The following is a 27,888-nucleotide window of genomic DNA, read 5'->3' on the forward strand; positions in this document are numbered from 1 at the left end:
AGGAAAATAAATCTCAGAGGTGCATTTTATATTTCTGCAATGTTGCTTGCTTCTGCTGCATGCTCTTCAGTGTGGTTTTTGATGCTGTATTTTCTCTCAGTGGCTGTGAGGTGCCTCTGCAGAGTGTCTCTCTTGCTGGGAACTTGGTTTATTTCAAAATGTGAAGGTGGGGATGGTGGGTCACTAGGGGGAAGAGGAAGTTGTTGTTTTTCCAGGAGCTTTCTTTTATTTTGAAAGCAGACTCTTCCGGACTCCCACTTCACAGAACATCTAAGTTATTTAATTTAGAGACATCATATGCTCTCAAAGAGATTTCTGTGAAATTAAAGCCTGAGCAGCAGCTTCCTGTGTGATAGATTTCAGTGGTGGATGTAGAAATTATATTCTTGATAGGGAAATCTGAGAATGAAATAAGTGAAGATAAGGAACTGAGTGAGACTTGGTTTTCTACTGGTAATTTTGTCAGTGTAACTTTGGGTACCCTGCAGGTGTCTGCAATGTGATATAAATATCCTTTAATATGTAATGTCTAATAAACCAGGATTTTAATTACTATAGCTGTTCTTTACTGTCTTAATTTAAAAACATAAACAACTGTGATATTTTATGAATAAATCAGGATTCTTGAATGCAATGAAAATATGGGAATATAATTTTATATTAATTTCTTTCTAGTTCTTTTGCTGCTTCTTAATGCTTTTGGATGGCTCAGAGGGAAGTTTTTAAGTTGTGAGCAGTTGGGGCAGACCATAGTTCAGGGATATGTTATGTTCAGGAAGATTTATTGCTGTGTAGTAAGGAAATGTTGTCTCATAATATTTTGTAAAACATGTTTGTGACATTGTTCTGAAGGTGTTTTTCATCCTTCTCTTAAAAGCAGTGCTAGGAAAGAAAACAGTATCTTTTTCTCTCATCTGCATCATTATGGCAAGGGAACAGTTTGAGATTTTTGAGAACTGACTAGGACTGCAGATTAAATAAATGGTAGCTGTGTTGAAAGCATCCCGTTTTGTGGAAGATGGGAAGTGAGTCACTGAGTCCAGGTCCCCTGCCATTATGGAGATGACATCATATAACTCCTCATAAGAATTCTTTCATTCTTAATTTTTTTCTTAATCAAGAAGACTCCTGGTGATGTTTACCCCCTCAGCCATGTCAGAAAATACTTATTTATTCCCTTTTTCATATTTTTTCTTTTTGTAAGGAGCCAACTGAAAATGTCTCAGAATCCTGACAATCTAAATTCAAGTGAAGAAAAGTTGAGTGCTTTGGAGGATGATGAGGAGGAGAACTTGGACAACTCAGATCAGTCTGTCCGAAAAAGAATACGACAAAGTGCTCCAGGGTCACACAGAGATGATACACCCAAGTGTAAGCAAAACTGATTTATTAAATACACAAAAAAAAAGGAGTCAATTCTGTAATTGTTGTTGGAGGCAATCCCAGTGTTTTATAGCATTCTGTGCAAGTTTGACTGTCTTGCAATTAAATACAGTGTGACTTTGATGTTATGCCTTGAAACTGTAACACTTTTCTCCCCGTTTTCATTTTATTTTCCTAATTGTACACACAGCGTGTACCATTTCTTAATTGTACACAATGACCATGTTGCTCTGAGCCATGTATATCCTAAATATCCTGGTGTGTTTGTGCTCTTGGAATGGATGAACACCACTCCAGTGTGTTCCAGCTAAACTGACTCTGCTGTTTGCCTCATCAGCTGAACCTTCTGCATTGCTGCAGCCCCTGTTCCCACTGCAGGGCAGAAAAGGCTGTCATCAACAAAGGGATGTCCTGTCAGCCCCCTCACAAGATAGCTGGAAAGTTGTATATTTAATCCTAATACTACTTCCATATAAGCAGGACTGCATATTTTCCCGAAGGCATATTTTTCTTTGCCATTCTGCTTTTAGCATGAAGGTCTGGATGCAGTATGGGAGCCAATATTTCTGGCAAATCTGTAGATAAAACCAAGGGGAAGTTTTCTGCCTCCAGGGATTCAATTCAAAGAAGCAGAAGTGCTCAGGTTTCTATATTTCTGTAGGGAGTAACATTTTGTTTGTTGTATTCTTTTTATTTTCTGGTTGTGTTCAGTGTGGTGTTACTCAGAGGAGATGTTCTGAGGGAGTTTCTGTTCCCATGCCTTGCTGGTTGCCTGCTGGGGAATGGGGTGTTTGTATGGAGAGAGGCTCTGAACACATGGAAAGAAAAAGCATGACACAGTCTAGCACTGCACTGTACCACAAAGAGGTGGTTTGGTCTCAAGCCCTTCCATCATCTAAGGGAGCAGGTATGACAATGAAGGGATGTGGTTTAGGAGCAGTCTTTGGCCAGTGAAAGAGTCTTAGTTATTAGAGCCCCCAGTGCTGGAGTGAAGTCATTTGGCACTCGGACAAGAGCACTGTGAACTTTGCTGTCTGCTGGTTCTGCTCAGAATATCAATCCTTGCTGTGTTCCCAGAGTCACCTGCAAGGTTAAGCTCCAAGCAGAAGGAAATAAGGATTTAGGAGGGCTGCATGAAAAGAGCAAGATATTGATGAAAAATGAGCACGTTGGAACCCAGCTGTATGAACTCAGAAGAGCTTTGCATGGCAGACAAGTGATGGATGCTTACTTTTGAAAAACCTTTTCTGTGTAATTACTTAAGTCCAATCAACATGGATTATCAGATGAGATGGTCATAGTTTGCCTGAAGCATTTCTCAGGGAGCCCAGCCTATGAAGATCCTTGCTTGGTTTCTTTCACTTTTGGATTACTATGTTGCTCCTATGCCTGGCCTGTAGCTGAAGTGTATGAACTACAGAATGGAATGGATCCATCAGGGCACCAGCCCTGTCACTAGCCCAGGGCCCAGTCTGAGGCTGCTGGCCCATCCTGGTCAGTCCCAAATGCCTGCCAGGGGAACAGCTCCTAAGCATTGCTGCTGCCACTGCTGCTGCTGCTGTCCTCTGTTGTTTGGGTGATGGCCTCTGAGGGGAAAAAAAAAGAGTTTGGAGGAGTGCCATTTGCATTGGAAGTAGTGGAGAATAATTAGCTGCTGGTGTGCTGCTGCTTAACAGTGATGGTGATTGTTCCTTGACTGCTTTAATGATGAAATCACTTCCTTGAAAAATGTAAAACTGAAATGGCAATACATGCACAATACTTGTGGAAGTAGTATTGTGAAAAAGCTGCTGTTTGTAATTATTTCTTCCTGCAGTGTGGAGAAAGATGCCAAGATGCTATTAAGCCATCCTAAAGAAGTATTGGTTGGTGTGGGGGGGTTTTGTTTGGAGATGGTTTTTAAAAGAGCTTGATAGAAGCAATTGACATACTGAGCCCAGAATATCAACTGGGATCCACTCACTGGTTTTTTGAAATACCCCAAACCTGTGTCATCCACCACATGGGAAGGGAAGGAGAAAAATCTTCAGCTGATGCTGTCATTTGACCCTTTGTACTGTCAATAAGGTGGAAAAGGGTCCAAAAGACTCTTTCTGCAGGCTTTTGTTGGGAACTGTCTGACAGTGTAATTGATGTTGCAGCCAGTCCCTCTCGGCCCGTGTCCATAGAAGAGCTCATGGAGACAGCAAAGGGAGTCACCAACATGGCACTGGCACATGAAATTGTGGTGAATGGAGACTTCCAGATAAAACCAGCTGAATTGCCAGAACACAGGTAAGCTGGTACCAAATACTAAATAAAATTGTGTTTGTAGAACTGCAGAGCAGCTCTGGGGGTTCAGGTAAAGGCTCTGGCTGGTGCCTCGTCTGGCAGTGCCTGGGCGGAGGTAGGAAAGAATATAAAAAGAAAGTGGTAACTGTGCAATTCTGCTTCCCCAGGTATGTGTGTGTGAACCTCTTAGATTAATTGGAGATGTGTGGTGCAAACCCCAGAGTGCTGTGGTTTCTGTTGTGTCCCCTTGTCCCAGCACTCTGAGGCTGCAGCCTTCCTTCTCAGTACCCCAGGCTGGCTGCAGATGTAGGTAGTGCTTTTAGCAATTTTTAAGCTTTCCTTGCCTGTGGGAGTAAGAGGAAACTGATTATTTTAGCTCTTCCTGTCTGTTTCTTCAGGGATATTCTGGGGAGAGATTCCTGTGTTTTATTAGGTTAGTCCTTGTTCCTTTCAAGTTGGAAGCCTTTCCTTCTCTGTGTGAGTCTGCAGTAATTGTGTGCCCTGCTGAGAGAGAAGGAGAACAGAGGAAGCTTCATCTTCTGTTGCTCTCTCTCACACACAGTGAGGTGTGGCTGACAGCCTCCTGGCCTGATTTGGGGAAGGGGTGCATATTTCATGGAGGGAACTTGGTCCCCATTGGGGCCAGTGGTGAGCTAACACCTGGTGTGAACAGGAACTGTCGCTATTTTGAATTAGGAATTGGTACTGAAGCAGTGGAATGAATTCATTCTTTGTATACAAACTGATCTGGGCCCTCATCTCAGAGTAGGTGCAATACTTTATACAGTGAAACAGAAGATTTTCTGTCAGGAAAGTTACTTAATTTCTCTTAGGTTTACTACTGAATTTTATGTAATAGAATTGATTTTACTTAGTGGGGTCTTTAAGAGGACTTTTGAAGACAAAATATATTTTTTGCCATTTTTGTTTTGGTCCATTTTTCTAGATGTAGAATGTGATAAATACTTTGAAGGCTTTTACTTTGTAGCCACCTTGCTGGTGTGTAACCTTGTATTAGGACATAAACCATTCTAAATCCTGTGTCCAGTTTTTCTTGCTTTTCTGAGAAACTTTAAATGATGGATCTCTGTTAATCATCATATAGTTACTGTTATATTATATTCATATTATTACATGCTGTGCTTCAGAAGCTGCAGGTTGTCTTTGTAAGGTGATGCAGAGACCAGTATCATTCTTTTTAACATGTTTATTCACAGCTTAGAGAAGAAAGTCAGAGATATTGTGCATAAAGCTTTCTGGGATTGTCTGGAAGCTCAGCTGAAGGAAGATCCCCCAACATATGATCATGCAATTAAGTTATTGGGAGAAATTAAAGAGGTAAGATGATGTGATATGAAGGGAAATGATTCAGTTTGAATAGCTGCACTGATATGAATGAGCAAAAGTGTTTGGAGTTTGGCTTTTCATTAAAAAATCCTCTTGTTCTCTTTCATTACTGTATCACTGTGAACATATACAAGCTGTATAATCCTAGAGGAGAAATTTGAATATAAAACCAAATGCAAAACTATGTAAGGTAAGGTGATTAACAGGTGGTTAACAATACCAGTTCCATAATTCCAAGCTTCCTTCATGTTATGGCACTGGTATTAGTTACGGAATCAGTGAGATGCTCCAGCACTGGGCTGGTAAAACCAAGCACAACAGTCTGAAGTGCCAGAGTATTTACCACTTATTAGCTTCAGTATCACACAGTGTGAGGTGAAAAACTTGGAGTTGGTGAATGGTTGGTTAAAAAAAAATTCAGTTATTTACTTGTTTAGATAAGAATTCCTGGTAGTGTTCAAGGCCAGGTTGGATGGGGCATTAAATAAACTGGTTTAGTGGGAGGTGACTCTGCCCCTGGCAGGGGTTTGGAACGAGGTTGACCCAAACCATTCTATGATTCTATAATTCTGTGAGAGGTGGTTCAGTAACTGTTTGGATCCTTGTAGTCTTTGATGTAGAACTAATGCACTTTTAACTTTCCATTTCAGAGTCTTCTGTCTTTCTTGTTGCCTGGTCATACTAGACTGAGAAGCCAGATTACAGAAGTTCTTGACCTGGATTTGATAAAACAGGAGGCAGAGAATGGGGCCCTTGACATTTCTAAGTTGGTCAAATTTGTTATTGGGATGATGGGGACTCTCTGTGCTCCAGCTCGAGATGAAGACATTAAGAAACTGAAAGATATTAATGAAATAGTTCCTCTTTTCAGGTACTGAAATGTATTTATTAGTAATGTTCAGAGTCCCTTAAATAATTTCTCCTAGAAAGAAAAGAGTAATAGGGAAAAGGATACAGCTGTGGGTGTGAAGGGGAGAGATGCTCCAGGAGTCATTAACAAGGGCCATCTCTGATCTGGTGAGCTGGAGTATTTGTCTGGCTCCTGCATGTCACTGAAGGACATTTGCTTAAATGTCAAATGCAAATAAGCTGCAAGGTAGCAGATGAATAGTCAGTTTATATCAGAATTGAATGTCAACAGCAGAAGGTGGAAAAAGCACACAGGGGCTTAGGGGAAAAGCATTACTGCTTTCCAACCCATTTGTCCTTTCCTCCCAGTTTGAGCTTTCTTTACCCCACTCCCTGTGTAATTCCCTGTCAGTTCTAAAGGGAGTGTTTGTTCCACATCTGGGAGCATCCAGGCTTCTGCTTTGCCACCATGTTCTCAGCTCAAGGTCTCAATAGTTGGGAGAAGCTTCATTAACCTTGCTGTTTTCTAATTTGAAAAGCTTCCAGGAGTTCAGGATTGACTTGGCAGAAATATTGCCAGCATGAATTAGGTTGCTTTGAACTTAAGGTGGTTTTTTTGGTGTTTGTTTGTTTGTTCTTTTTTGCCCCTTGGGTCTGATTATTCACTTCCCACTGAGGCTGGCTTTCCAGGCTGCCAACAGCCATGGCATGCAAGCTTGGAAACCCAGGTATCTTTTCATATGCAATACTGCACATCCTGGGAGATAAAATCTATGGAGCTAGTGAAGTTAATTCCATGGAGGCTTTTTTACAGGAGAGCAAGATTTGTTTCCCACTTGGAAGAGGCACATGCATGCATGTACATGCTCGCTCCAGCTTTCTCTGTCTCATGCTCTGAAGTTGTTAAGCTGTTACTGTTTCCCATGCATGTTTTTGCTCTTTCTTTAGACAACCTGTAATAAATCTTGTAAACAGCACCTCTGAAACATCTGCAGCCTTGAATAACTTTTTCTGTTTGTTTGTTTAGAGCAATTTTCTCTGTATTAGACCTAATGAAAATGGATATGGCAAACTTCGCTGTCAGTAGTATTAGGCCAAAATTAATGCAGCAGTCTGCTGAATATGAAAGAAAGAAGTTTCAGGAGTTTCTTGAGAAACAGCCAAGTATGACTTTGTTCCTTTCTTTCTTCCCCCTTGACCTCCCAATAAACTGCGTGTCTTTGCCTGTAGATCATGAAAAGAACTGAGATATTTCTATAAGTTCTAGAATTCTTATGGTGAATGACATTTTGGGGCTTGTGCCTCAAAACTGTGGTTAGAAAAAGTGTGCCAGAACAATAGTTGTGCCCTTGGTACATTCAGTTTAATTTCAGTACAGTGTAGGGCATGGTTACCCAGCATCATCTCACCTCTGATTTCCTGTAGCTGTCTGGTTTTGTTTTAGATGTTCCGCTTGATGCAATAAATGAAATGCATGTCATACCTGATATCATGGGCATTAGTCATAGTAACTAATGGGATTGTTTGGAAATTATTGGTGGAAGAACCTAACTGTGAAAAGGAATTTTCTCAACAAGTGTTTTTTTCCCTGCTCTTCCAGATTCTTTAGACCTTGTCACAAAGTGGTTGCAAGAAGCAGCAGATGATCTTGCAAAGCTGGGACCTGAAATGTTTCCTCCCCACTGTAGTGATGGTGCCACTGGCGGAGCTTCTGCCTTGTGCTTCACTGCTGTACAAAATCAGGCCTATCTGAAGCTTCTGAAGTGGGATCACGTGAACAGGCCTTTTCCAGAAGTAGGTGTTTAACAGAAAAATTGGTTTCTGTGCTTGTTCCACTCCTCTATTCCCAGCACACAGCAGAGGCTGTTTGAATTTGTAGCCTGGCAACACATACAGTACTAAACCATTGGTCTGTGACTGGGAGATGGGGCAGCTCTAACAGGTGCTTGTCTTTCAGCTTTTGTTTTTTGAAACCTGCTTAGCTGGGAGAGAGGAGCCAGTGCTTTTCACTGTGCTCCTGTTGCTGGCCTGCTGTTCCCTGGGCCTTTGCTGCTGCACCCCCGTGTCCCTTCCCAGCCCTGCAGACTGACTCCCTGCTGTGCTGGCTCCTTCCCTCCCTCCTTGCAGACGCTGCTCATGGACCAGACACGCTTCCTGGAGATGCAGCTGGAGCTGGAGCAGCTCCTGGTGGTGGGGACAGTGCTGCTGGTCACGTTCAGTGCAGCAGGCCCAGCTCTCATCGACCTGCCTGGATTCGCTGAGAGAATCAAAACCATCGTCAAGGTGCTGCTGACAGGAATGCATCTCCCGTGAGTACGGCACAGTCCTGCTCTCAGGGGCAGCTGGAGCTCTCTTGTCACCCTGGGAAATGATCAGGTTAAGCCACTTGGATGGGGAATGCAGGAAATGCAGAGGAGGTGATGAGGGCTTTCTATGAGTCCAGTTTTTCTTCAGCTAACTCACACAGAGATGTCTTTTCTTACTCTCTCTTTCATGGTTTGTGCATGCTGCTCTTTCAGAGCACGTTTTTCATGGTGCCAGGCTGGCACAGGAGGGTGCCCCTGCTCAGAGCTTGGGCCAGGCTCCCCAAAAACCTGAGTGTGGCACCTGCAGATTCAGTGATTACACCTACAGGTTTTGCTTTAGTCAGAGCTGTCCTCAGGCAGAAAGTCAGCTCTTACATGTATGGATTGTTCAGGCTTGTAGTCTTGAATGTTCTCCTACTTGCTTGCTTTAGATCTCAGCTTTATTTTTCATGTATATGTAATTATATTAATCTTTATAACTGGCTTTATCTCCATTATGCTTTTCCCACTACATTTGATAAGTAAGGCAACTCTAATTGAACGGTTTATTTTTAATAACTAATTAGTAACTAATACAGTCATGCTGTACCTCATGTTTTGTAGCTCCTTTAACCTGAAGGAATCCCTGGCCACCGTGGGTGAGAAGGTGTGTGCTGAAGTGAACAGCTGCCTTTCCCAGCATGGCTTTACCCCGTTCTCAGCTGAGAGAGAGGCTGTGCTGAAGGGGCAGATCCAGGCAGTGGCCAGCCCAGATAACTCCATCTGCAAGCTCATAGGTAGGTCTGGAGAGTGCTCTGCTCTCCCTGTCTGTGGAACTGGGGCTGGATTGTGTGCAGGGCTCCTCTTTCCTTGTTGTTTCCATGTTGTCTTTCCAACTTGCTGACCACATTCAGGCTTGTTCCATTTCACATGAGGTGATGCTGTTTCTATTTCACCATCTCTTTTGAAAACAAATCAAACCCCTTTTTTTCCAGATTCTCGAATTCAAAAGTTTCTGGAGAATTATCTTGCATCCAGTCACCAGAAATCATTGCCTGCCATTCCTGGAGGATTAGGCCCTATTCAGAGGGAGCTGGAGGAGATTGCTACCAAGTACATTCGTCTAGTCAACTACAACAGAATGGTCTTCAGCCCTTACTATGATGCAGTTCTTGGCAAAATACTGACTAAGGAAGAATCCCAAATTGTAGGGAAGTCAGAAGAATCATAAAACCATCTGTGTGCTACCAATACAGTATTGTCAGCTATTAAATAAAACTTGTACCAATATTTGTCTAGGAAAACAGCTTTCCGTGTAAATACTGGTTCCTTTTAACCCACGAGTGCTGACTGGTGAGGGAAATAGAGGAGATGCCAAAAGGGTTCTGAGGTAAAAGATGAGAGATGTGTTTCTAATACAATTATGCAACCTGGGGAACGGGATATCATGGGAGTTTTGTGGCTGCAGTTTTGAGAGTTTTGAGCTGGTGATAGGTAGGGCAAGTTTAAGAACCAAACTTTGTATTTAAGTGGCTCATTTCAGGGCATTTAACTCTTAATTTACAGTGAACTTAGATTAATTTATCCAGAGCTGATTAGTAATGGTTCTTCCCAGAAGGGGTGATTTGGTTTTTCTAAAAAATCTTACTTTAAAGAATTAATTAAGCTAAAATTCTAAAGAAGAATTTTACCAGACAAAACACCAAGCCAAGCAGCACTTTACTGTAACACTATGGTGAGTATGGTAGGATTACTAGTTTTTTCTGTATTTTACTGCATTTTTAATAGCATTTTTTTGCTGTTTACCTGCAGATGTTACAAAACATAATATATTTTTGTAGCAAATTTTCTGGTTATTGGGTAACTGTCCTCTGCTATGTACAGTACTCCCAGAGGTGGCAATCTTATAGATTGCAGCTGTATTTATATCTTGTAAAGATTTCAGAAAGGGCAGAGCTAAAATGTTTTGATAAAAGTGGCATTTCTTACCTTTTTTTTTTTTTTTTTTGCTAGTAATTTACTCCTTTTTAGGTGCAATACTAATTTTAAAGTAAATTCTCATTTGCAGAAGGTGGATTTAAAGTGTGTGAAACTTTAGGTTGAAAATTTTGAGCTTTTTTAAAAAGTACAACAGGGGATGGTTGCATATTCAATCATGTCTTCAAAAATATCATGTGCAGAGCACTGTGGGCAGTAAGAGTGATTTTAATGTACTGTGAGAGGTGAATGGTTTGATGTTAGTTTGAATATACAGGGAATATTTTAGTAGTTTTTTTTCACTTTCTAAATGTGTTCTTGAAACTTAGAATATTTGTAGGTCTTGAATTTAATAAGCTACATGTTGTATAGAGGGGAAGAGCCCTGTGATTTTTACATTGCAATCTCAGGCTCAGCTGGGAGGTAAGTGAAATTTTCCTCTGGTTGAGCACAACTGTGTATTACAGTAATCAATATTTGATGGTTTTGTGAAAGCAAAGTTTGTAGTTACTCACAGTAAGTGGCCCAAGTATGAGGCTGTCCAAACCAGAACGTGCTGTCTTTAAAAAAAAACAACAAGGGATGTGAAATAAATAAATGAAGGGCCCTTGTATTGCCAACAGGCAGGTTCGTTCAGGAATCAACCAAAAAGAACTTGCAGAAGCACTTGATTATGATCCACTGTTGATGCTTCCCTTTCCAGCTCCCTTTAAATGTCCATGTGGCTAAAGCTGCACCAACTTTGTGTTTGGAGGGGGATGGAAGAAATAAGACCTTTTTTTCTATATTAGCCTATGCATCTTTAAACCAAATATTTTCTCATTCATTACAAAGCCCCTTCCCCAAGGGAGAAACCCAGCAAAACCCTGTGAGAGTTCATCAGCTCAGACAAGAGACTTGGCCAAATGAATGTCTGTCTTGGGAATCCTTCTTTGAGAACGCAAAAATGAGGTCGGTTAGCCAGAAGAAAAGGGTTCTGAGTAGGGTCTGTGTCATTGTTTGGATCAGCAAAGGATTCTACAGGGGTCTTCAAGGCTGCTGCCTCAGCTTGCTGGGCTTTGCTATTAGAGCAGGCTCTGCCTCATCACAGCCTAAAGCTCTGCAGCAGCACCAACCCCCTCAGCCTGTGCTCAGTGAGCAACCAGAGCCATCTCTGCTGGAATTAGCACTAGGACAGAGAACCAAGGCACAGCTGTTTCCAGTTTTCCTAAAAGAGAGCTGCACAAGTTAGAAATTGCTGCTGTTTTATCATTCAGTCCTGCCTGGGAGCTGCCTTTAGAGGCACAGAGTTAGATGAGGAACAGCATGGTGGGACAGGTACCTAGCAAAGCCCTTGAAAGGTGTGTGAGTGATGGCAGGGTGCAGAGCACTGCTTTAGCAGTGGATAAAATCCTGACTGAGGAGATGGCTGCTCCCAGGGCTGGGATTCAGGGCTCAGGGCCCACGAGTGCCTGCTCCTGCCATGGCAGCAGGGACTGTGCTGCCACCAGTGCTTGTACTGCTCACAGGGCCCACACAGGGAATCCCAGCTCTCCTCACAGATGGGTTTGATCCTCAGCCTTCGTGCAGCAGAACGACCCTAGAATGAAGGAACAGAGTGCAGTACTCACCTGTGGCTCCACTCTCACCTCCAGGGCCCACACAGAAGGAACAAATGCTCCTGGCACAGGTGCCGGGGGCCTTTCAACAGGAAAGATCTAAAGGAACTGCAATAAATTCCCCCAAGTGCAAGGTAATGATTCTCCCAGGTTGTTCTTTTTAATGAGAGTGTTTGACAGTTTCTCTGTGTCCTCTCCAAAAGAAACAGGGAGCTGCCATTGAGTGGCAAAGCAAGGAGGACATTCCAGGATGGCTAAAGCCAGCCCCATCTCCATGGGCAGGTGGTGCTTCACCCTTGCCCTGGCTGAGGCAGCTGTGCTGGGGAGGGAATGGTTTTCATTTGCCCCAGGCTCTGGCTGTCCTGTAGTCCAAGGGGTTCTTAGGATCGTATCAGAGTCAATCTTATCACAGCCAATTCCAAGTTAAAAGCTGAAGTAGGCATAGAAACTGCTTGGAAAGCTCACATAGTCTTTCTTTAGCTTGTTTGAAGATAACAAGTGCAACGATGTAGCTGATTATTAACATTTAGCTTTGTACTTTACGTGGAAGAGCAGTGCAGGTATCCAGGACCAGGCTGTGTGAGCCAGGGCTCCTGGACTACCCACACTGAACTGAGTTAGTCTTATGATGCTGTCTTCTTCAAACAGTCCTGGAATTACAAGCCAAAGTGTGCTGTATCCTCTAGAAAATGGAAACGAAGCTCTATTCTAATATGTACGCTCTGATCAATTTCCTGTGATGGTATAATTAGCATTGCTTTTGAAGTGGCTGAGTAATATTTAAGAAGTACCTTGTTGTGTTTGAATAAAACCAGAATGAGGCATGATGTTATGGATATCCTTTTATTTTAAAGGAATGGTCTTTTGTTGTTGTTTTATTTTTAAATTTTCAACTACAAAACAGAGTCCTTACATTCTGCCATAAATAAAAACGAACAATAAGGCAGGACACTACATGAACAAACTGAGAACAATTGTTTTCCAGAAAATGTGACTTAAAAATGCTTCACAAGTATAAGCCATCCAGTTTTTAAAATAAAACTGTTGAAAACCCACAAGAGTTCAAGTGGTAGATGTGTACACCCTCGAGGAACAAAATACAGTTTTGACATTTTGCACTTTTGGTTTTGAAAACCGAGTTTTGTTCAGAGCACATTCTAAGGTTGTTCGGGCTGTTTTCAGATCAAGAACCATATGGGAGAAGAGGCACCACAGTAACAAAACCATGTTCAAGGATTTTTTTTTGTTTGCAGCTGTCCCTTTTAAATGCTTGACTTTTAAGAGACTGATTCAATGCAAGTCTTTGTCTGTCACAGCAGAACTCCAAACTTGTTTCACCGGATTCTCTTTTGCTGTCGTGCTCTGTAAATGTCATGTACAGGGGGAACTACAGATCCTTTCTCCTCATCGTCATCAGAATCCTCATGTGATCTCTTCACAGCCTTGTTGAGAATGGTGTTGTTTTCCACAGGTCCATTGCCTTCCACAGCTATTTCAGGCAGGCCGCCCGTGATTATCCGTACGGCTTCGTCAACAGCTTCAGAGAGAGACACAGAGGCACTGAGGGGGTGAAGCTCAGAGCCTGCCCAGCAACCAGCACCCCAGCAGGGACACCCACAGACACCTCAGGGACACTTCTGCACCGTGAGACACTTCTCCTGCCCTCTCCTACTAATATTAAGCCTCGGCTGTCTGAAAGTCTGAGCTGTGGTGAACAGCAAATTAGAAAGGAAATGCTGCTGCTCCAGCTCGAGCCCTCCCTTTACACAGGAATTGAGGTCATTCGAGAGCTGCAATAAAATAGGAAGGCCTTTTGGGAATGAGGGTAACTAGTTCATGATTCATCAGAGAGGCTGCAGAGCAAATCAGTTTCTGCTTCTCAACAGAGGAAGCCTCAAAAATACCCTGTATAATTTAAATAGATATTTTAGTTTCACTCGAAGAAATTAAATCCTACGTTTCTTTCTGTATGATAATTTTTTTCCTTAAACTAACAAGGAAGGTGAAGAGTAGCATATTATCATCTGCTGTAGGATCTGTGCTGTGTCTCCGTTCAGAACCCTCCTTCCCTTCTTTGCAGGAGCTCAGAAAGCACTGCCTGCAGCTTGTGCCCAGGCACTGCAGCAATGTGCACTCAGAGTTACCCGTCACCATGCTGCAAATCTGTAATTTCATGTTGCAGCTGCAATGCTGCTGGAAATGCTGCCTTTAAAGGGTATTCTCAAAATCTTAATTGCTTTCTTTCAGTTGATACCACCAACATATTAAAGAGCAGCTGGTGATTTGCAGTTTTTTGACTTTTTGTTGCCTCCCTCCAGGTAGAAGTGAAAACATCTCTATGCAGATTCCAGCACAATCTCCTCTGCTCTTAAACACTAATTACAGTCTGTAAATGAGGTCTGGGCTTTAGACAGAAATATCCATATGTAATCCCAAGTCTCATGCAGCACTAGCACAGCCTCTAGAGAGGACAAGTAACTTACTGTCTGGCAGTTTGCATCTTCTGAATATCTCCATGAGCTCATCCACTTGAACAAAGGGACCCTGATTTGTTACCAAAGGAGAAAAAAAAGTTTAGAAGGTTATTTTCAATAGAGTGATACACACTGTGGTTCTGTCATGACAGAATGTCTTCCACAGCTTTCTGAAATGTTCAGAGTTCTTTAAAACAAACCTGAAAACAAATAGGAGGTGGCAGGAGCTTCATGAGAACTACAGCTGCTGGTGGAACAGGAAATACCCCGCCTGGGACAGGATGTAAACCTGGAGCTGTGGGGAGAAAAGCTGGGTGAAGCCCGTGCAAGACAGCTGGGCCAGAGCTGCTTTTGCACTGCGTTGTTATTTGATACAAGTAATTGGTAGCCTGTCCCTTTTGCCTCTACTAATTCCACCTTGCTCACTCAGCCATCTGCTCTGTGATGTGTGTAACAGCTTATTACCATTTACCAGACCCCAAACTCCTTGTACTTATTTCCGTGTGACCTTGGCATTAATTAAAACACATGTGCCTTTAGCAAGCCAGTGAAATGACAGACTAAGAGTTAAGTACAGGTTTAGATGACTGAGGAGTAGGAAAGCCTCTGATTAGGCTGGCTGAACAGCCAGGTTCCTAACTCACCACAGGTGAAACAACCACTTCCCAAAGCCTGACTTACGTGCTAAGTGTCTTGGCTGAAATGGAATCATCTGCTGGGTGTCTGGTTTGGGATATTCAGGTTTCCTGTCTACTTCATCCTTGAGGACAGGTACGATGGAAGGTGCAACCACAGGGTCTGGAATTATTGCTGCTAGTTTGGCACGGGAGACATCCTGTGAAAGCAAATTAGAGAGCGCTGAACTTGGCAGGATCACATTGCTAGCTTCGATTACAGAACAAAACCTCACTCTGCACCAGTCACTTATTCTCACTTTGTCTTCATTATCATCTCAGATGGCCTCTTACAAGACCATCTGGGCAAAACTTGCATGGTTTCATTAAAGATTTTAATCCTACAGCGACCCAGTGGAATGGAAACACTTGTTTCTGTTACTGAACGTGTGTTTGTCATTTTCCAGTGGCTCCTTTTTTAGGTTAAGAGGATTTAGGTGAACAGGTGCAGACCACTAGGCCTTCACAACTATCATTTCTCCCTCATTTCATTCCCTAGATTACTTTAGCTGGAAAAGAAGTAAAGCATAAGGCAGTCAGCAGGCATCCAAAGCATCAGTTCAAACAGGATTATGTTTTGGCATGTTCCAAGCAGCAGGACTGCACCATCTTAGGTACACACTGCCCTGCATGCACTTAGCAAAATGTACTTGTTTGTAAGCTCACATCAAACCTCAAAATAACTTTGCCCCTGCTGCATTCAAAGAAAAGTATTCAGTGGCTCAATGTGAATCTGATTTCCACCTGTCAGGTTATTTTTCAGCTCTGTGATGGTCAACAATTCAGCTGCTTTGTTAACTTTGATGGCATCTGTATTTTTCATACATTATTTTTCTGTGTAAGAAGTAAGTGGAAGTTGAGGCACTGTTTTAGAGGCATGGATTGAGGGCTCTCTTCCTGTCCAGATGGCAATCAGCTGTTTCTGCTTCTCTGGCAGCCTTAAAAAAAGGTAAACCAACATCCTGTTCTGTTCTAATGATTCCTCAAAACGACAGAAATAGTAAAAATGCATGTGGTTAGAAACAAAACAGGAGACCACCAGATACAGGGGTCTGGACTAGACTATGAACTCCACAGCACCAAAGCACTTTAGCCCTAAGAAGCGGCTGAAAAAAGAGGCACCACTGATCCCTGCCAAGAGCTTTCCTCAGCCATTCCCAAGAAACCTTGGGACTGCAGCATGTGGGGTTTGATGCAGTTCCCAGTGAAGTCAGGGGAGCTCTGCCAACTCAGAGCATAAGGACAGTCAGCCATATTTCCTACACATGACCTGATCCTACAAATGTCCCACAGAATTCTGGTTTTTGAAGGAGCTCAGATGTGGAGTGGAGGCCTGTAGAAGTGATGGCATTAACACATTGACCTTTCCATGGGAAGATGGGAGGTAACCAGGAATACCCAAAATTGCAGCTGTTACTGATGGTCCTGGCTCCTTTCTGCCCTTGGCCCCTGGCACTTTGCTGCCCAACGAGACCAGGAGGAGGAGGAGCAGCAGCAGGAAGAGGCCTATTTTACCTGCTTTTCTAGCAAGGGGAAGGATGGTAAGGCAAGTCCTAAATGAGGAATTGCCCAAGATTCCTAGAACTGAAAAGAAAACAGTGAACTGAAGTGTTCATACCCACTCACCTTATAACCAAGGGCCTTCAGCTCGCTGGCAGAGCAAGGGTACAGATCCATGAACTTGTACCTGTCCACCAGCAGAGCTGTTTCTTTGCCTTCATACTCTTCCTTGAAGGCTGTAAACCTCCGTTTTTCCACTTTCAGGATGCTGGCCAGATCCCCAATGTTACTTTCAAAGGCTAAAAACCGTGCCCAGATTTCCCTGGAACAGAACAGGACACTGAGAGTTACTGAAGGAGGAAGGATTACTGAGCACAACCCAGTTAAAAACCCACGAGAGGACAGAGCCAGAGGAGGCCATCTGGGAGTGCATGGCCATTTCTGATATTTACTTCAGGTGCAAAATAGGCATTACCCTCCCAGTGACTTCTGTGTTTCTCTAAGAGCTTTCAGTCTGGTGGACTGCAAAGGAATTTGTTACAGTGAGGAAGGGATTTCTGGTGTCAAGGACTTCAGCATTTGAGGTGAGCTTTTATCAAACACACTGTTCATCCTGTACACACAGCTTCACTCTGATGCTGATATGGGAAGGACTTTTTACCAAGCACTATGATCTAGTTCCTCTGCACAGACCAGCACATTCTAAGTGGCAAGAACACAACAGGCAGTGCTTCAGAATTTTATACAGCCCAAAATATATATAGTTACTGCTGATTTCTCCATGGAAAATCTCATATATAACTTAAGCAATGTCTGACCATATTTCTGGACTTGATTCAACTTTCATTTTAGCTTTGGAGTTCACCTTTGAAGAAGGTTCAGCTTTTAAGCTCTTGTGTTTTGTCACTTAAATTTGGTACAAAAATATTTCTCACAAAAGATCAGAACTGAAGTGCAGAATGAATGTGCACAGCAGTGCCATATTTGATTCCTTAGTTTTGATGCTTTTGTCTATCAGAATAATGGTGAAGTGAACATTCAGACTGCAAGGCTTTGGTGAGCATTTTTTTGAGAAAGAAACTTAAAAAGTAGTAATGAAAATATGGCAGCGAGTGGTTAATCCAAGTCCTTTCTGGTTCTTTCCCTATTTTATTTTTATGGCTGGGAGATGCTCAGCACCCTCCTCAACAAATTCCTGACTCAACTTTCCAGCTCAGACCACTGAGTCCTTTCTGTACAGGAGGATTTTGCACACTATCCTCAACAATCCTGCATCAGTGAGGTTTTAAAGTCAATAAATTAATGAATTTCACAAGAAGTGGGATAGGGACTTTCCCAAATCTATCATAGTTGTTCCTATTTTGGACAGCATGAAGAGGAGAAGGACCATCTGTACCTAATTTCATCCTGCTGTTCATGTTTCTAATTTCTTTGGGATATTTATGGTTGAAAGGGGTTATGTATATTTTCCAGTGCAGTAAAACTGCTTTTGCAGACATACCCAGATTTCTCAGGTGGAAGGCTCCCTGAAGTTAAAACACGCTCAAACAAAACTCTTGTATTGTTGTCCTCTTTAAAAACAGAAAGAAAAAAAAAATCACACTGAGTAAAACATATTAAAGACAAGTTAAAAGATGTCCATTCAAAGAGATGTGTACACTGAACTAGGCATAAAGCTGACTTTCATGGATTTGAATTTCAGTAAGTACAGAGATCTGAGTGCCCACATAAAACTTTCCTGATGTTAAATTTCAATGTGAATTTCTTCTTTGGAAGTCTGTTTTTATTGATAGTGACAAACTGATCCTACTACAGGTTTTTTGATAACAGCACAGCTATTGCTTGGCATCTCTTCAGGATTTCTGGGGAGTTTTATCCTTTTTTAAAATTAACTCAATAGCATACGTTGGTAAATTTAAATTTGGCCTTTCAATTCATTATTTCCCTTTTAAATCAGGGCAATATCAATATGCTTGTATAGTCCTCAGAAGTCCTCCCAAAATTATTAGACGGGGTTCCCAGCAAGCAGTCAGTCTTTGCACATTGCCAGCTGGGGGGTGGAGAGGCTGGTGGGTTTGTTCCTAAAACTGCCAACCCCTGCCCTGTGCACTGCCCACCTCCTACACTTACAGTCCAGAGATCAGTTCTCCTGGGTTCCAGGAGTTCTGCTGGGTTATTAAAATAGAGCAATAAATTAGAAGTTCTAAGATAATTTTTTTCTCTGGCAACTTACAGAAAGCTATTGTTAATATTTATGTAGATCCACAATAACTTAGAGCAAAATTAAATATACTTTGACTTAGATAAAATCTCTCACTTGACAGCTCACAGGAGAAAAAACCTTCAAAATCTTTAAACTCCCAGTGCCTGAAAAACCAAGGAACTGCAGTCTGACAGATGTTGAATGGTGCCTGGTGCTGCAGAATCCACACAGCAGCTTGGGTTTCCTTCTAAGAAGGCCATTCAGCCCCTGCCCCAGGGAATTCCACCGAGAGCCCTTCCACCTCCACCTCCTGCCCAGGTCTCCCCAGCCCGTGTCCTGCTCTTTCCACTGCAGCTCCCCAGCACATTCCAAGCAGGACTGACATGCCCAATACTGATTTTACATGTTGTTCATCTCATCTACTTGGGGAGAATGAGTTTAAATTCATCCTAGTCAGGACCAGCTGATCCCTCACTCCTCTCATGCTGACTGTAAACTCCTTTAGACCTTTTCCCTCAGGATTTAAACTCCTCAGTGTACTTCCCACTGTTCACAGCAGATTCTGTAAAACCCCTGCACTGCCAGTGAGTTACAATCTGGAAAGTTCACTCTCCTCCCTTCAGCAGAATCAAGATTTAATGTCACCAGACTTCGGGAGCTTCGGTTCAGACAAACCAGCAGGTTTTGTGTTCAGATTAACTGCTGAGCTTCATGAAGAATTTAAACACCAAGAACCTGGCCTGGACCTAAACTCACAGAGTAATGCTTCATTAGACCTCTCAAAGCTCAAAGCTTACCATTAAGGTGGGAAAGGTAGTCGATATATGCCAGTACATATTCTGGAATGTCCCCATATTTTTTCAGCCCTAGCTCAAAAATCTTAAAGGCCACAGACTTATCCTGCAAACATTGGGGGGAAAAAAAAAAAAGTTATTAGCTTCAGTGAGCTGTGCACCCTCCTGCCACTTGTTTAGGATCAGGGTGAGCACCTGTGGTTACCTTACTACAATAATACTCCATTAAAGCTGCAGTAACATAGACATGGTGGCGGGTCCGGGCATCCTCTCTGGCTTTCTTAAATATCGTCCTTCCGGATTTAATGCCTTCTGCTCGCCTTGCAAATTTCATGTACTGGATATAAACCTAAGGTGCACATTAATATTTAAATAGCATCAGTGCTAGCAAAGAACACCAGCATATCATTAAGTGTTTTACTACGTCTGAAGTAATCATGACTCACAAAATACAGCAGATGAATCCTAATAGAAACAAGGCTGTCTTGTGCCTCTGAGTTGTTTCACTTTAAATACTGAGGCAAATCTTTTTTTAGATTGTTTTTAAAATAAAAAATGGAATACACCTAAGACCGATTCCATGAAAAGACAGTAATGAATACACAGATTTTTCAAGGAAGGGGAGGTAAGGAGATGAATGTCATTTACATTAGCTGGTGCCTTCAGAGAACTCAAGGCTTGTTGTAAAAATGTTAACTTTCCAATAAAGTTAAGACGTCCATAAAGCCAAGGAACAGCCAAAAGGCCTGATGAAGCATTTTACTATACATGATACAATCCAAGATACAAATCCTCCTGCCTGCAAGTATTTATACCTGATCAAGGAAATAATGAATGTGCTACTTAATTCAGCAGCCAATTTGTGATTTGCATTTCTTTGGGATTCAACTCTCCTTCAGTCTGAATTAGATCACGAATAGCAGCATTCCTCAGCAGGAGGAACTGGTACATGATTTCCCACAAAATGTGCCTTTGGGAAGCATTAGGATGTGTCTCTAAAGAATGGCAAGTGTCAGTAAATGAAAACCTCTCCTCTGACACTGTTGTTTAGTGTTAGGCTTCACACCTTCTTTTGCCTCCTCATGCTTTGTTGTGTCTGTTTATAATAAACTAAATAACCTTTCGAGGGCAGGTTCATTCTGACACCTCTTGTTCAGCGCCACCACAGCTGGCACACAGCTGGACAGTGTTTACTGTGTCACTTCAGCAGAGGTACAGCAACACTGATACCTACATGGTGCATTGCAGATTTACTTGCAAACTACATGGCCACAGGATGCTTGTGAAATATTTTGTATCTTTTATCTTCATTACTTGTTGTAAAAGACAGTGTAAAAGAGACAGAGGAGGAAATGCACCTGTCTTAGTGTATTTCAATGGATTAAAGACTGTCATTCTGCCACCTCAGTACTCCATCCCTGTGACCCAAGGAATCCTATGAGTGCTTCCCCACTCTGTGCATGCACTGGGTGCCAACCCATGAGGATGGCATGAGGTGCCAACCCATGGTGGAGGCACTAAGGAGGATCTTACCAGCGTGGGGTCGATGTCCTCGATGGCCAGGAGCCGGTTGTAGATGCTGTGCACTTTCTCGTACTTCATCCGGCTCTGAGGAAGGCAAACGCACCCTGCTCAGTAAATCCCTTCAGATCCCCTCCCAGAATGTAAAACTCAAGCTGAAGACATAACTAGAATTTTCCTGTTCCCATTTTTCCCTGGCTGAACACTGTGTACGTCAGTCCCTTTACGCAGACACATATTCTGTCTTGTGCAGACATTTTTTACTTCCCCCACTAACTTCCCACTAATGGCTACCTATATGCCTTTCAGGAGTCTCTGAAGTCTTTTTTCTAATGTAGTAATGCTGCAGCAGAACTGCCATTGGAGGTGTTTGGCATACAAAGACTGTATCCTTTACCTCTGTCTAAAAATAATGTGCAGATAGGTAGGAAAACCATCTTCTTAACTCTCCAACCTACACATTTCCAATAGTCCATTCTCTTCCCTGCCAGCTGCAGGGCTCCAGGCTGTATTGTGAGCCTTGAAAAACCAGGACACAGCATACAGGAGGCTGCACTGGAAACCAAGGAAGGATTTTTCTTTTAAAGGCAAAGGCTTTTTTCCCCTCCTCTGTTGTCCTGAAGTTCTTTCTGGAAAGATTCTTTCACAATAAAATAAGTGGGCAAACTGTACCCCACAGAGGACTCCACGGTCCCCATCTGATCAGTGGGAACCAGTCTTTTCTCCTGGTGGAATAAACACCACTGGGGCACTGCTCCTTGTGGAGGCTGCACAGTGAGGTGCTGGCCTGAGGAAAGAGATTTCTCCAGAGAGCTGCAGCAAAGGTGGCTCCCATCTTCTGTCACAGCCATGCCAACATAAACATCAACTCCCCAAGAACCAGACAGGAAAAAGGTGCCCTTTATGCCCATTTTAAAAGTGAAGAAGCTGATGCTCAGGGAAATGGAAATTTGTAAGCATTTCGCCCTTATGGTAGTTTCAGAAATACAGTCAATATTGAAATGGAAAGACAGTGGATTTTCACAGCTCATACTATGGGCTTTTCCTCTCCATTTTGTCAGCTCCATCTCAGAAACACTGAATGAGAATAAGGCTAGAATCAGTAAATTAATTCTACAGAACTCTGTGTACCCAGTATGTTTCAAATAAATGACAGTATTAATGGGAGATGTATTTGGATTTTAATGTCAGTACATCACTATTTTTGCTCACCTCTTCATAATCTGCATATGCAAAATAAAGAAGCATATTCTTCTTTAATAAAGTGCTGATCGCTCTTTCATAAATATTAGCAGCCTCATCACTGAAAAGTTTAGCATTGTTCATGTCCTGTTATAAAATAAGTATAGTAACATAATTGTTCAGCATCTGTGACAACGAAGGAAAATTTATGGAATATCTTCTGTGTGTGACAAGCCCCAGTGAATTTCCATTCAGTGCTCCAACAAAGAGATAATCACCCCTCCAGAACTTAAGGAATCACAAAATCAGGCCCAAAAAATCCCCCAAGCCTAAAACTGGCCAAGATTGACGCAATTTTTCACAATTCTTATCTAAATTGCAGACATTTTTATTTCTTAAAATTTTTAGTTTGAAATTTCTGAACATTTGAAAATTCTGAACATGTCACAACTATTTTTCACACCCCCCTCCTTGATTCTGAGGAAGAACTGACAGTACACCATGTCAGAGCAAGGAAATAAGAGAAAGCCAGTGGCAAGCTGCTTACCCCTTTCTCAGCCAGCAGCTTGCTGGACTGCTCGAGGTACTGAGCTGCTTCATACCAGATGTCTGGGTGATGGCCCAGCACCAGGAGACACTGCTCATAGGCAAACATCACTGTGGGCAAAACACGAGAGAAACGCTCCTTGGGAACGGTACCACCATTGTACAACCCAGGTACGGAATGCAAAATTCATCACATAAATCAGACAACATCAACACTAATTGGCTTTGAATACAATGGTCACTGCTGCAGCTCTTTCATATTGCCAGGAACTTTATGAACCACAATCAGCAGCTAAAACCTGCCTTGTCCACAGAGGAACAAGCCCAGCTCACTCAAAATCAGCCATAAAATCAGGCTGCAATCTATTGTTTCCTGAGCTGCACCGGAGGTTCAGTGGCACACAACTACAGCACTGTGTCCCAAAATCCATTTCTTACTTTCAGCTTGGCTTTAGCAAAATTTAGATTGTTTTTTTATAAAAAAACCACCCACACAATTCAAGAAACTTGATCAACTTCTACTCCAGCACGATCCCTGAACACCAAATCATGTCATGACTTCTGCTGGAGCTGAGAAATACAATTCTCTACATCCTAGAGATATGTAATTACCTCTTTTTGTTATGAGAGTTTGATCTTCTGTTCGTAGAGGGTTGCTCTTCTCCCACTGGATGTACTTCTTCCACATGTCCACCTGCTGAGCCTCCTGGGGGGTGTTTTGTGGGGGCACGGAGGGAGCGTTGCGGTCCAGGCCCTTCATCACTGTCTCATATTCCTGAAACAGAAGCAATGCTTTGAATTAAACACATTGAACACTTCAGGTTATGCTTTCTAAAACGGAAATATTTTAGCATACCAGCCTTATTAGTCTGTACATGCTTTTATTTGATGTAAGAACCAAGTTTAATGCTGGTTTGTGGAATTAAATAGAGCAAAGAAAAGTCAGCAGAAGGTTGTACCTTTGCCACACGTCGTGCATTCATATAATCTCTACTCCTGTCCTCGATCATCTTCTTGGCTAAGTGAATATTGATGCCCTGGAGAAGGGTGAAAAAAGGAATTGGCAATGTGCAGTTTCCCTTTGGACATACTGAATCTTATTTTACACAGGAAAGGGCTTGAAAGGGGATGCAAAAGTGAGCAAGGACAAAGTTATTTTAAGATACCAATCTCAAAATATTTATTTCCACTAATAAATATATAGGCAAGAACTTATATCAGAGGATGAACTCACTACTAAAATTCAAGTGATCTGAAGCACCTCAGCCTATTTTTAATCACTTTCAAAAATACAATGAACTTCACATGCACTGCTGTGGGTGAAAGTGGGAAAAATGTATTTGTGATTTACAATTTTGCTCTTAAATGACGGCCAGTGACAGCTCCCTGAATGAGAGCACGTGAGCAATTTGATTTTCTGGTACAAGGAGTACCAGAGATTGACCTCCAGGCTCAGAGCTCTGCCTTCTCCTCTGTTCCTGAAGTAACTGACGGCTCTTAGAAGAGGTTCCATGCAACACACACCCTGCCTTTGTCAGCTGGGGCTGAGATGTGTCAGCACTGCCTGACACCCTCCAGGACTGCACACACACGTGCAGAGGGCTCTGCTGTGCTGCTGTGCAAGAGCAGCAGGGGCTGGGGGCAGCCAGGCCTGGGCACAGGGTTCTGGCAAGAACAAAACCTTGAAGAACTGCTCTTGGGCAGGAAAAGCAGCCACCCTTTGGTGATGCTGTGTCTGGGTGGATTTCGCTGGTGTGGTTGCCAGGACCGTGCAGAAGTTGTGCACAGCTTTCAGTCCAAGTCCAAAGAGGCACCCGAGCTGGGAAGCAAAGGAAGCTTTGCCCTCACTGCAGAAGCAAAGGCACCATCTGGGATAGCAAACTGGGCCATGTGGCACACAAACCCTGCAATGCCCCAGGTAACCCAGGACCAGGCTGAGGGTACAGCAGGACTCTCCCAGGATGCACTCCCAGCTCATGCTGGCCATGCAGGTTTGTGAGCCAGACTGCCACTCTGTGACCGAGCCACCTCTCCCTAAAAGCTCTACCACTTTTGACCATTTAGTTAATGAAAGACTGGTGACTGACAGCCTGGTATTGTTACCTGGTGGCTACAGCTGAGCTGAAGGAAAGCTTGAATTACAGCAAATGGCCATTAACTTTTCATACTGAGACCTGCATGAAGTCTCTGCTCTGTTGGGCTGCTGACATGGGCAATCGCCTCCCCCTCAAAGAGCCCTTTGGGTGAGGAGCATTTCCCTGTGCCAGGACACCTGTGAGCAGCAGCCCTGTCCCTGAGCCAGTGTAGCCACAACAGGACAGGCAGATCCCTGTGCCCCAGCAGAGCACTGGCCCTCAGCTCCCCCAGCTCAGACAGCCTGAGGGACTGCCTGGAGCTCCAGGTGTCAGTCAGAGCTGCCTCAGCTGGGAACTGGACAGCTCTGAGCCATTGTTTTGGCATTGTTTCCCCATTGTTTTGGCATGTGTAATGAAAGCAGGAGGAACCAGCATTGAGAGCCTTAGCTTGTTGTGTGGGAAGGGAAGGGGTGGTTTATGGGGAAGTTGTGTTGGGGATTTTTCTATACTGGAGAAGGCGTGTCCTGGGCATCCTCCCTGGGGACAGCAGTGGTGTCCCCAAACACCTATGGGGCAATGAGCTGTCATGGTACACACTCATGGCTGGGGATGCCTGGAGTTCTCCCACCCAGAGGTTCTCCCACCAGCTAAGAACCATTAACATGAGAGGGCACCAAGCTCACAACTTGCATAATTAGCAACAAGGGAAGAGGAACTGGCCCTTCTTTGCTGCTCAGGGCACAGGGACCCACAGCAACCATGCCTGAGCACAACCAGCAGGACCAGGGTTGTATGAGCATCCCTGCTGGGCAGTGCTGAGCACAAGGGCATCCACATCAGCTTTGCAGTCACACTGCTGCTGACTGGGGCTACTTGGTCACCAGATGTGTTTAAAATACATCTAAAGGTGCAGCTACAAACTGGCCTGAAAGGCCAGGGAGCTGAGCTGAAGGCAGTGTGGGAGCAGACTCACCTGAAGGGGTTCTGGCATGGCTTCAGGTGGAGGATGGTGAGGAGCACTTTTAAGCACTGAGACCACGTAACTTAATGCTGTGGAGGAAGTCCAAACCATCCCAGCTGAATGCCATTTGACTCTAAGTGAAAGGAGGGGAGTGCCTCCTTAGGGACACAAGTCCTCACTGCCAGCTGAGCTGCTCCAGTGAAGTCTCACTCACTCACCAGCAATTCCACTGGGCCAACTGGGAAATGGGACAGTCAAATGAATTTCATGGAGGGTCTTTGAAAGAAATTTAAAAATCACTCAGGAGTGATTTTTTTGCCACAGGAGTTGGTACATCCTGCACACAAAAAATGTGTTTATACTGCCGGTCATCTCTTTTATACATATGTGTTTAGGGGATATGGCTCGGGCACCATATTTGATTACAGGACAATTACTTCTTTCTGAATGTCACAAAGAATCAGTTATTGGTTACCTCTTCATATTTGTTATAATCTCTCCAGAGCTGCTCTATGTTTATCATGGGGTTGACACAACCACGCTGGTAAACCCTACGGACAGCTGTGATCCTCTGGTTTTCTGCATAAGATCCTACTGCTTCTCTAAACAGTGGGGAGAGAGAGCAAGGTCAGCTATGACAGGTCACAACTGGCAGGAACATCAGCATTGCATTAACTGAGCTTAAAAAAAGGTAATTTTTAGGTACTTACACGCCTTTCAAAAAATTGATGTAATCCACCCAGATCTAGGTGAGAAAAAATATTACAGATAGTGAAACCAATGGTTAGCTGTACTTGTCATAAAGTTAGAAATAAAATGTGTTTTGATTAAGAAAACATACCTGGTATGACATGATTTCCATGCCAATCTTATCCAGAGCAAAATCATATGCCTGAGCCATTTTTTCTCTGAGGAAAAGAACCACAAAGACCATAAAGCAAGTGTCTAGTATTTTTTAAATTCTTTATTTAAGAGTATTCTTTTGTGCAGCAAAGTCTAACCAAACATCAAGGAATGAGAAACATCATTCAACAGCTGAGAGCAAAAATTGGTATTCAGATAGCTTTAAATTCCTTTTTCAGATTCTGTTGGGGTTTTGGTTGTTTGTTTTATTCAAGAATTATTTAAATCCATTGGTGGCAATCCAGCATTTTAACAGTTCCTGGCCCACCCCAAGTCAGTGGAAATCCATGAATATGACATGAAGTTGAGAAGAAACCAACTGCTCTCCACATCTTCTCAGCTGACAGATGCACCAATGGTTTCTTATTTTTTCCCCTCAGAGTTCCCCAAACCTTTTTGTAATTCTCCAGGAACCCCAAAAGGCTGGGACAATTAGGAGTAGCTCCCTTGTGTGGAAACTGCCCAGAATACTTCACACGATTTCTTATTTCCCCCAAAGTATTTCCCCTCAAATTTAAAATGTTTACAGAACTTCCTTGGTTAAGTTTCAGTGAAAGCTGTTTTTTTTTCTCCTCAAATTTTCTCCTAATTTCCTTTACTCAAGCACACTTCCGTACCTTATTGCCTCCTTGACCATGTTAACAGGAGAAACAGAGGAAAGGCAAACTGAATAAACTGACACTTCTAAAACTGTTTCACAACAGTCATGTAAAAATAAATTAAAACCCCTTGCTTATTTTCTCTGTTAATGTATTACTCATTTTGCCAATTATAGTGCAAAGAAATTATGGTGGGCTGGGGAAGAAACAGTTTATAGATGCTGGAAGTCTCTGGTATTTTTTTTGAAACTCAACCCACTGGAATATAAACAAGCAAAATTTAATAACTGAAAGGGGATGAAGAGTGACATATCCCAAAATTCTGACACCTTAAATTTTACGACTTTTTTTATGCTTTCCAAAACTTCCTCCAATTCCTGAACTCTTTACTGCTACTGGTCTCAGCTGGAACCAGTGCTGAATTTTGTGGAGACTATACAGGACACTGAGGGCAAGGACAAAGAGGAAGAAATGTGTTTCAGGTTTTTCAGGTTTCTGGTTCAAGCACCAATCCCATCTGCAGGGAACTGGCATGATTCACCAGCTCCTCCACTGCTCTTATCCCCCCCTGTTAGAGGATCCAGACTAAGGAACCAATTTTACCCAGCAAGCTCAATTAAAGAGACTTGAATGTTTTCTAAATGCAGATTATATATTAACCCCCCAACAGAAAATCCCCAGACAGATTTGTCACCCAGGCTCCTCCCCATCCCCTGGTCAAAAACCAAGAAGAGATCCACCATAAA

The 27,888-nt window shown here is 42.9% G+C and overlaps 2 protein-coding genes across 5 annotated transcripts in view; one reads left to right on the forward strand and one right to left on the reverse strand.

Annotated features, from left to right (window-relative positions):
* TCP11L1 (t-complex 11 like 1) lies at nt 1-12,537 on the forward strand. Its single transcript, XM_041461763.1, has 10 exons — nt 1-19; nt 1,205-1,371; nt 3,525-3,657; nt 4,872-4,992; nt 5,652-5,872; nt 6,878-7,014; nt 7,451-7,644; nt 7,978-8,159; nt 8,760-8,932; nt 9,131-12,537. Exons 2-10 carry the CDS (start codon nt 1,218-1,220, stop codon nt 9,364-9,366), a joined length of 1,551 nt encoding a protein of 516 aa, XP_041317697.1. The 5' UTR covers nt 1-19; nt 1,205-1,217; the 3' UTR covers nt 9,367-12,537.
* CSTF3 (cleavage stimulation factor subunit 3) overlaps nt 12,538-27,888 on the reverse strand; it is a 49,523-nt gene continuing 34,172 nt past the window's right edge. For 2 of the 4 annotated variants that reach the window (XM_041461760.1, XM_041461758.1), the window contains exons 6-21: nt 26,482-26,548; nt 26,351-26,385; nt 26,116-26,242; nt 23,564-23,641; nt 23,217-23,379; nt 22,606-22,715; nt 22,089-22,205; nt 20,889-20,963; nt 19,561-19,704; nt 19,359-19,461; nt 17,860-17,929; nt 16,485-16,680; nt 14,866-15,019; nt 14,385-14,479; nt 14,194-14,254; nt 12,538-13,247 (exon numbers count right to left, since the gene is read on the reverse strand). In XM_041461760.1, coding sequence (XP_041317694.1) covers nt 13,045-13,247; nt 14,194-14,254; nt 14,385-14,479; nt 14,866-15,019; nt 16,485-16,680; nt 17,860-17,929; nt 19,359-19,461; nt 19,561-19,704; nt 20,889-20,963; nt 22,089-22,205; nt 22,606-22,715; nt 23,217-23,379; nt 23,564-23,641; nt 26,116-26,242; nt 26,351-26,385; nt 26,482-26,548 — 1,798 coding nt within the window. In that variant the 3' untranslated portion in view covers nt 12,538-13,044. The remainder of the gene's footprint in view (nt 13,248-14,193; nt 14,255-14,384; nt 14,480-14,865; nt 15,020-16,484; nt 16,681-17,859; nt 17,930-19,358; nt 19,462-19,560; nt 19,705-20,888; nt 20,964-22,088; nt 22,206-22,605; nt 22,716-23,216; nt 23,380-23,563; nt 23,642-26,115; nt 26,243-26,350; nt 26,386-26,481; nt 26,549-27,888) is intronic. The other 2 variants (XM_041461761.1, XM_041461762.1) reach the window with 2 other exon arrangements.

The sequence above is a fragment of the Pyrgilauda ruficollis genome, unplaced genomic scaffold, assembly GCF_017590135.1.
Source record: "Pyrgilauda ruficollis isolate IOZ18807 unplaced genomic scaffold, ASM1759013v1 scaffold153, whole genome shotgun sequence".
Taxonomy (NCBI): domain Eukaryota; kingdom Metazoa; phylum Chordata; class Aves; order Passeriformes; family Passeridae; genus Pyrgilauda; species Pyrgilauda ruficollis.

Coding starts and splice junctions, on each gene's coding strand:
- TCP11L1 (XM_041461763.1), top strand. CDS start 1,218: ATGTCTCAGAATCCTGACAATCTAAATTCAAGTGAAGAAAAGTTGAGT. Junction 4,993..5,651: donor TATTGGGAGAAATTAAAGAG/GTAAGATGATGT, acceptor TTTCCATTTCAG/AGTCTTCTGTCTTTCTTGTT. Junction 8,160..8,759: donor CTGACAGGAATGCATCTCCC/GTGAGTACGGCA, acceptor CATGTTTTGTAG/CTCCTTTAACCTGAAGGAAT.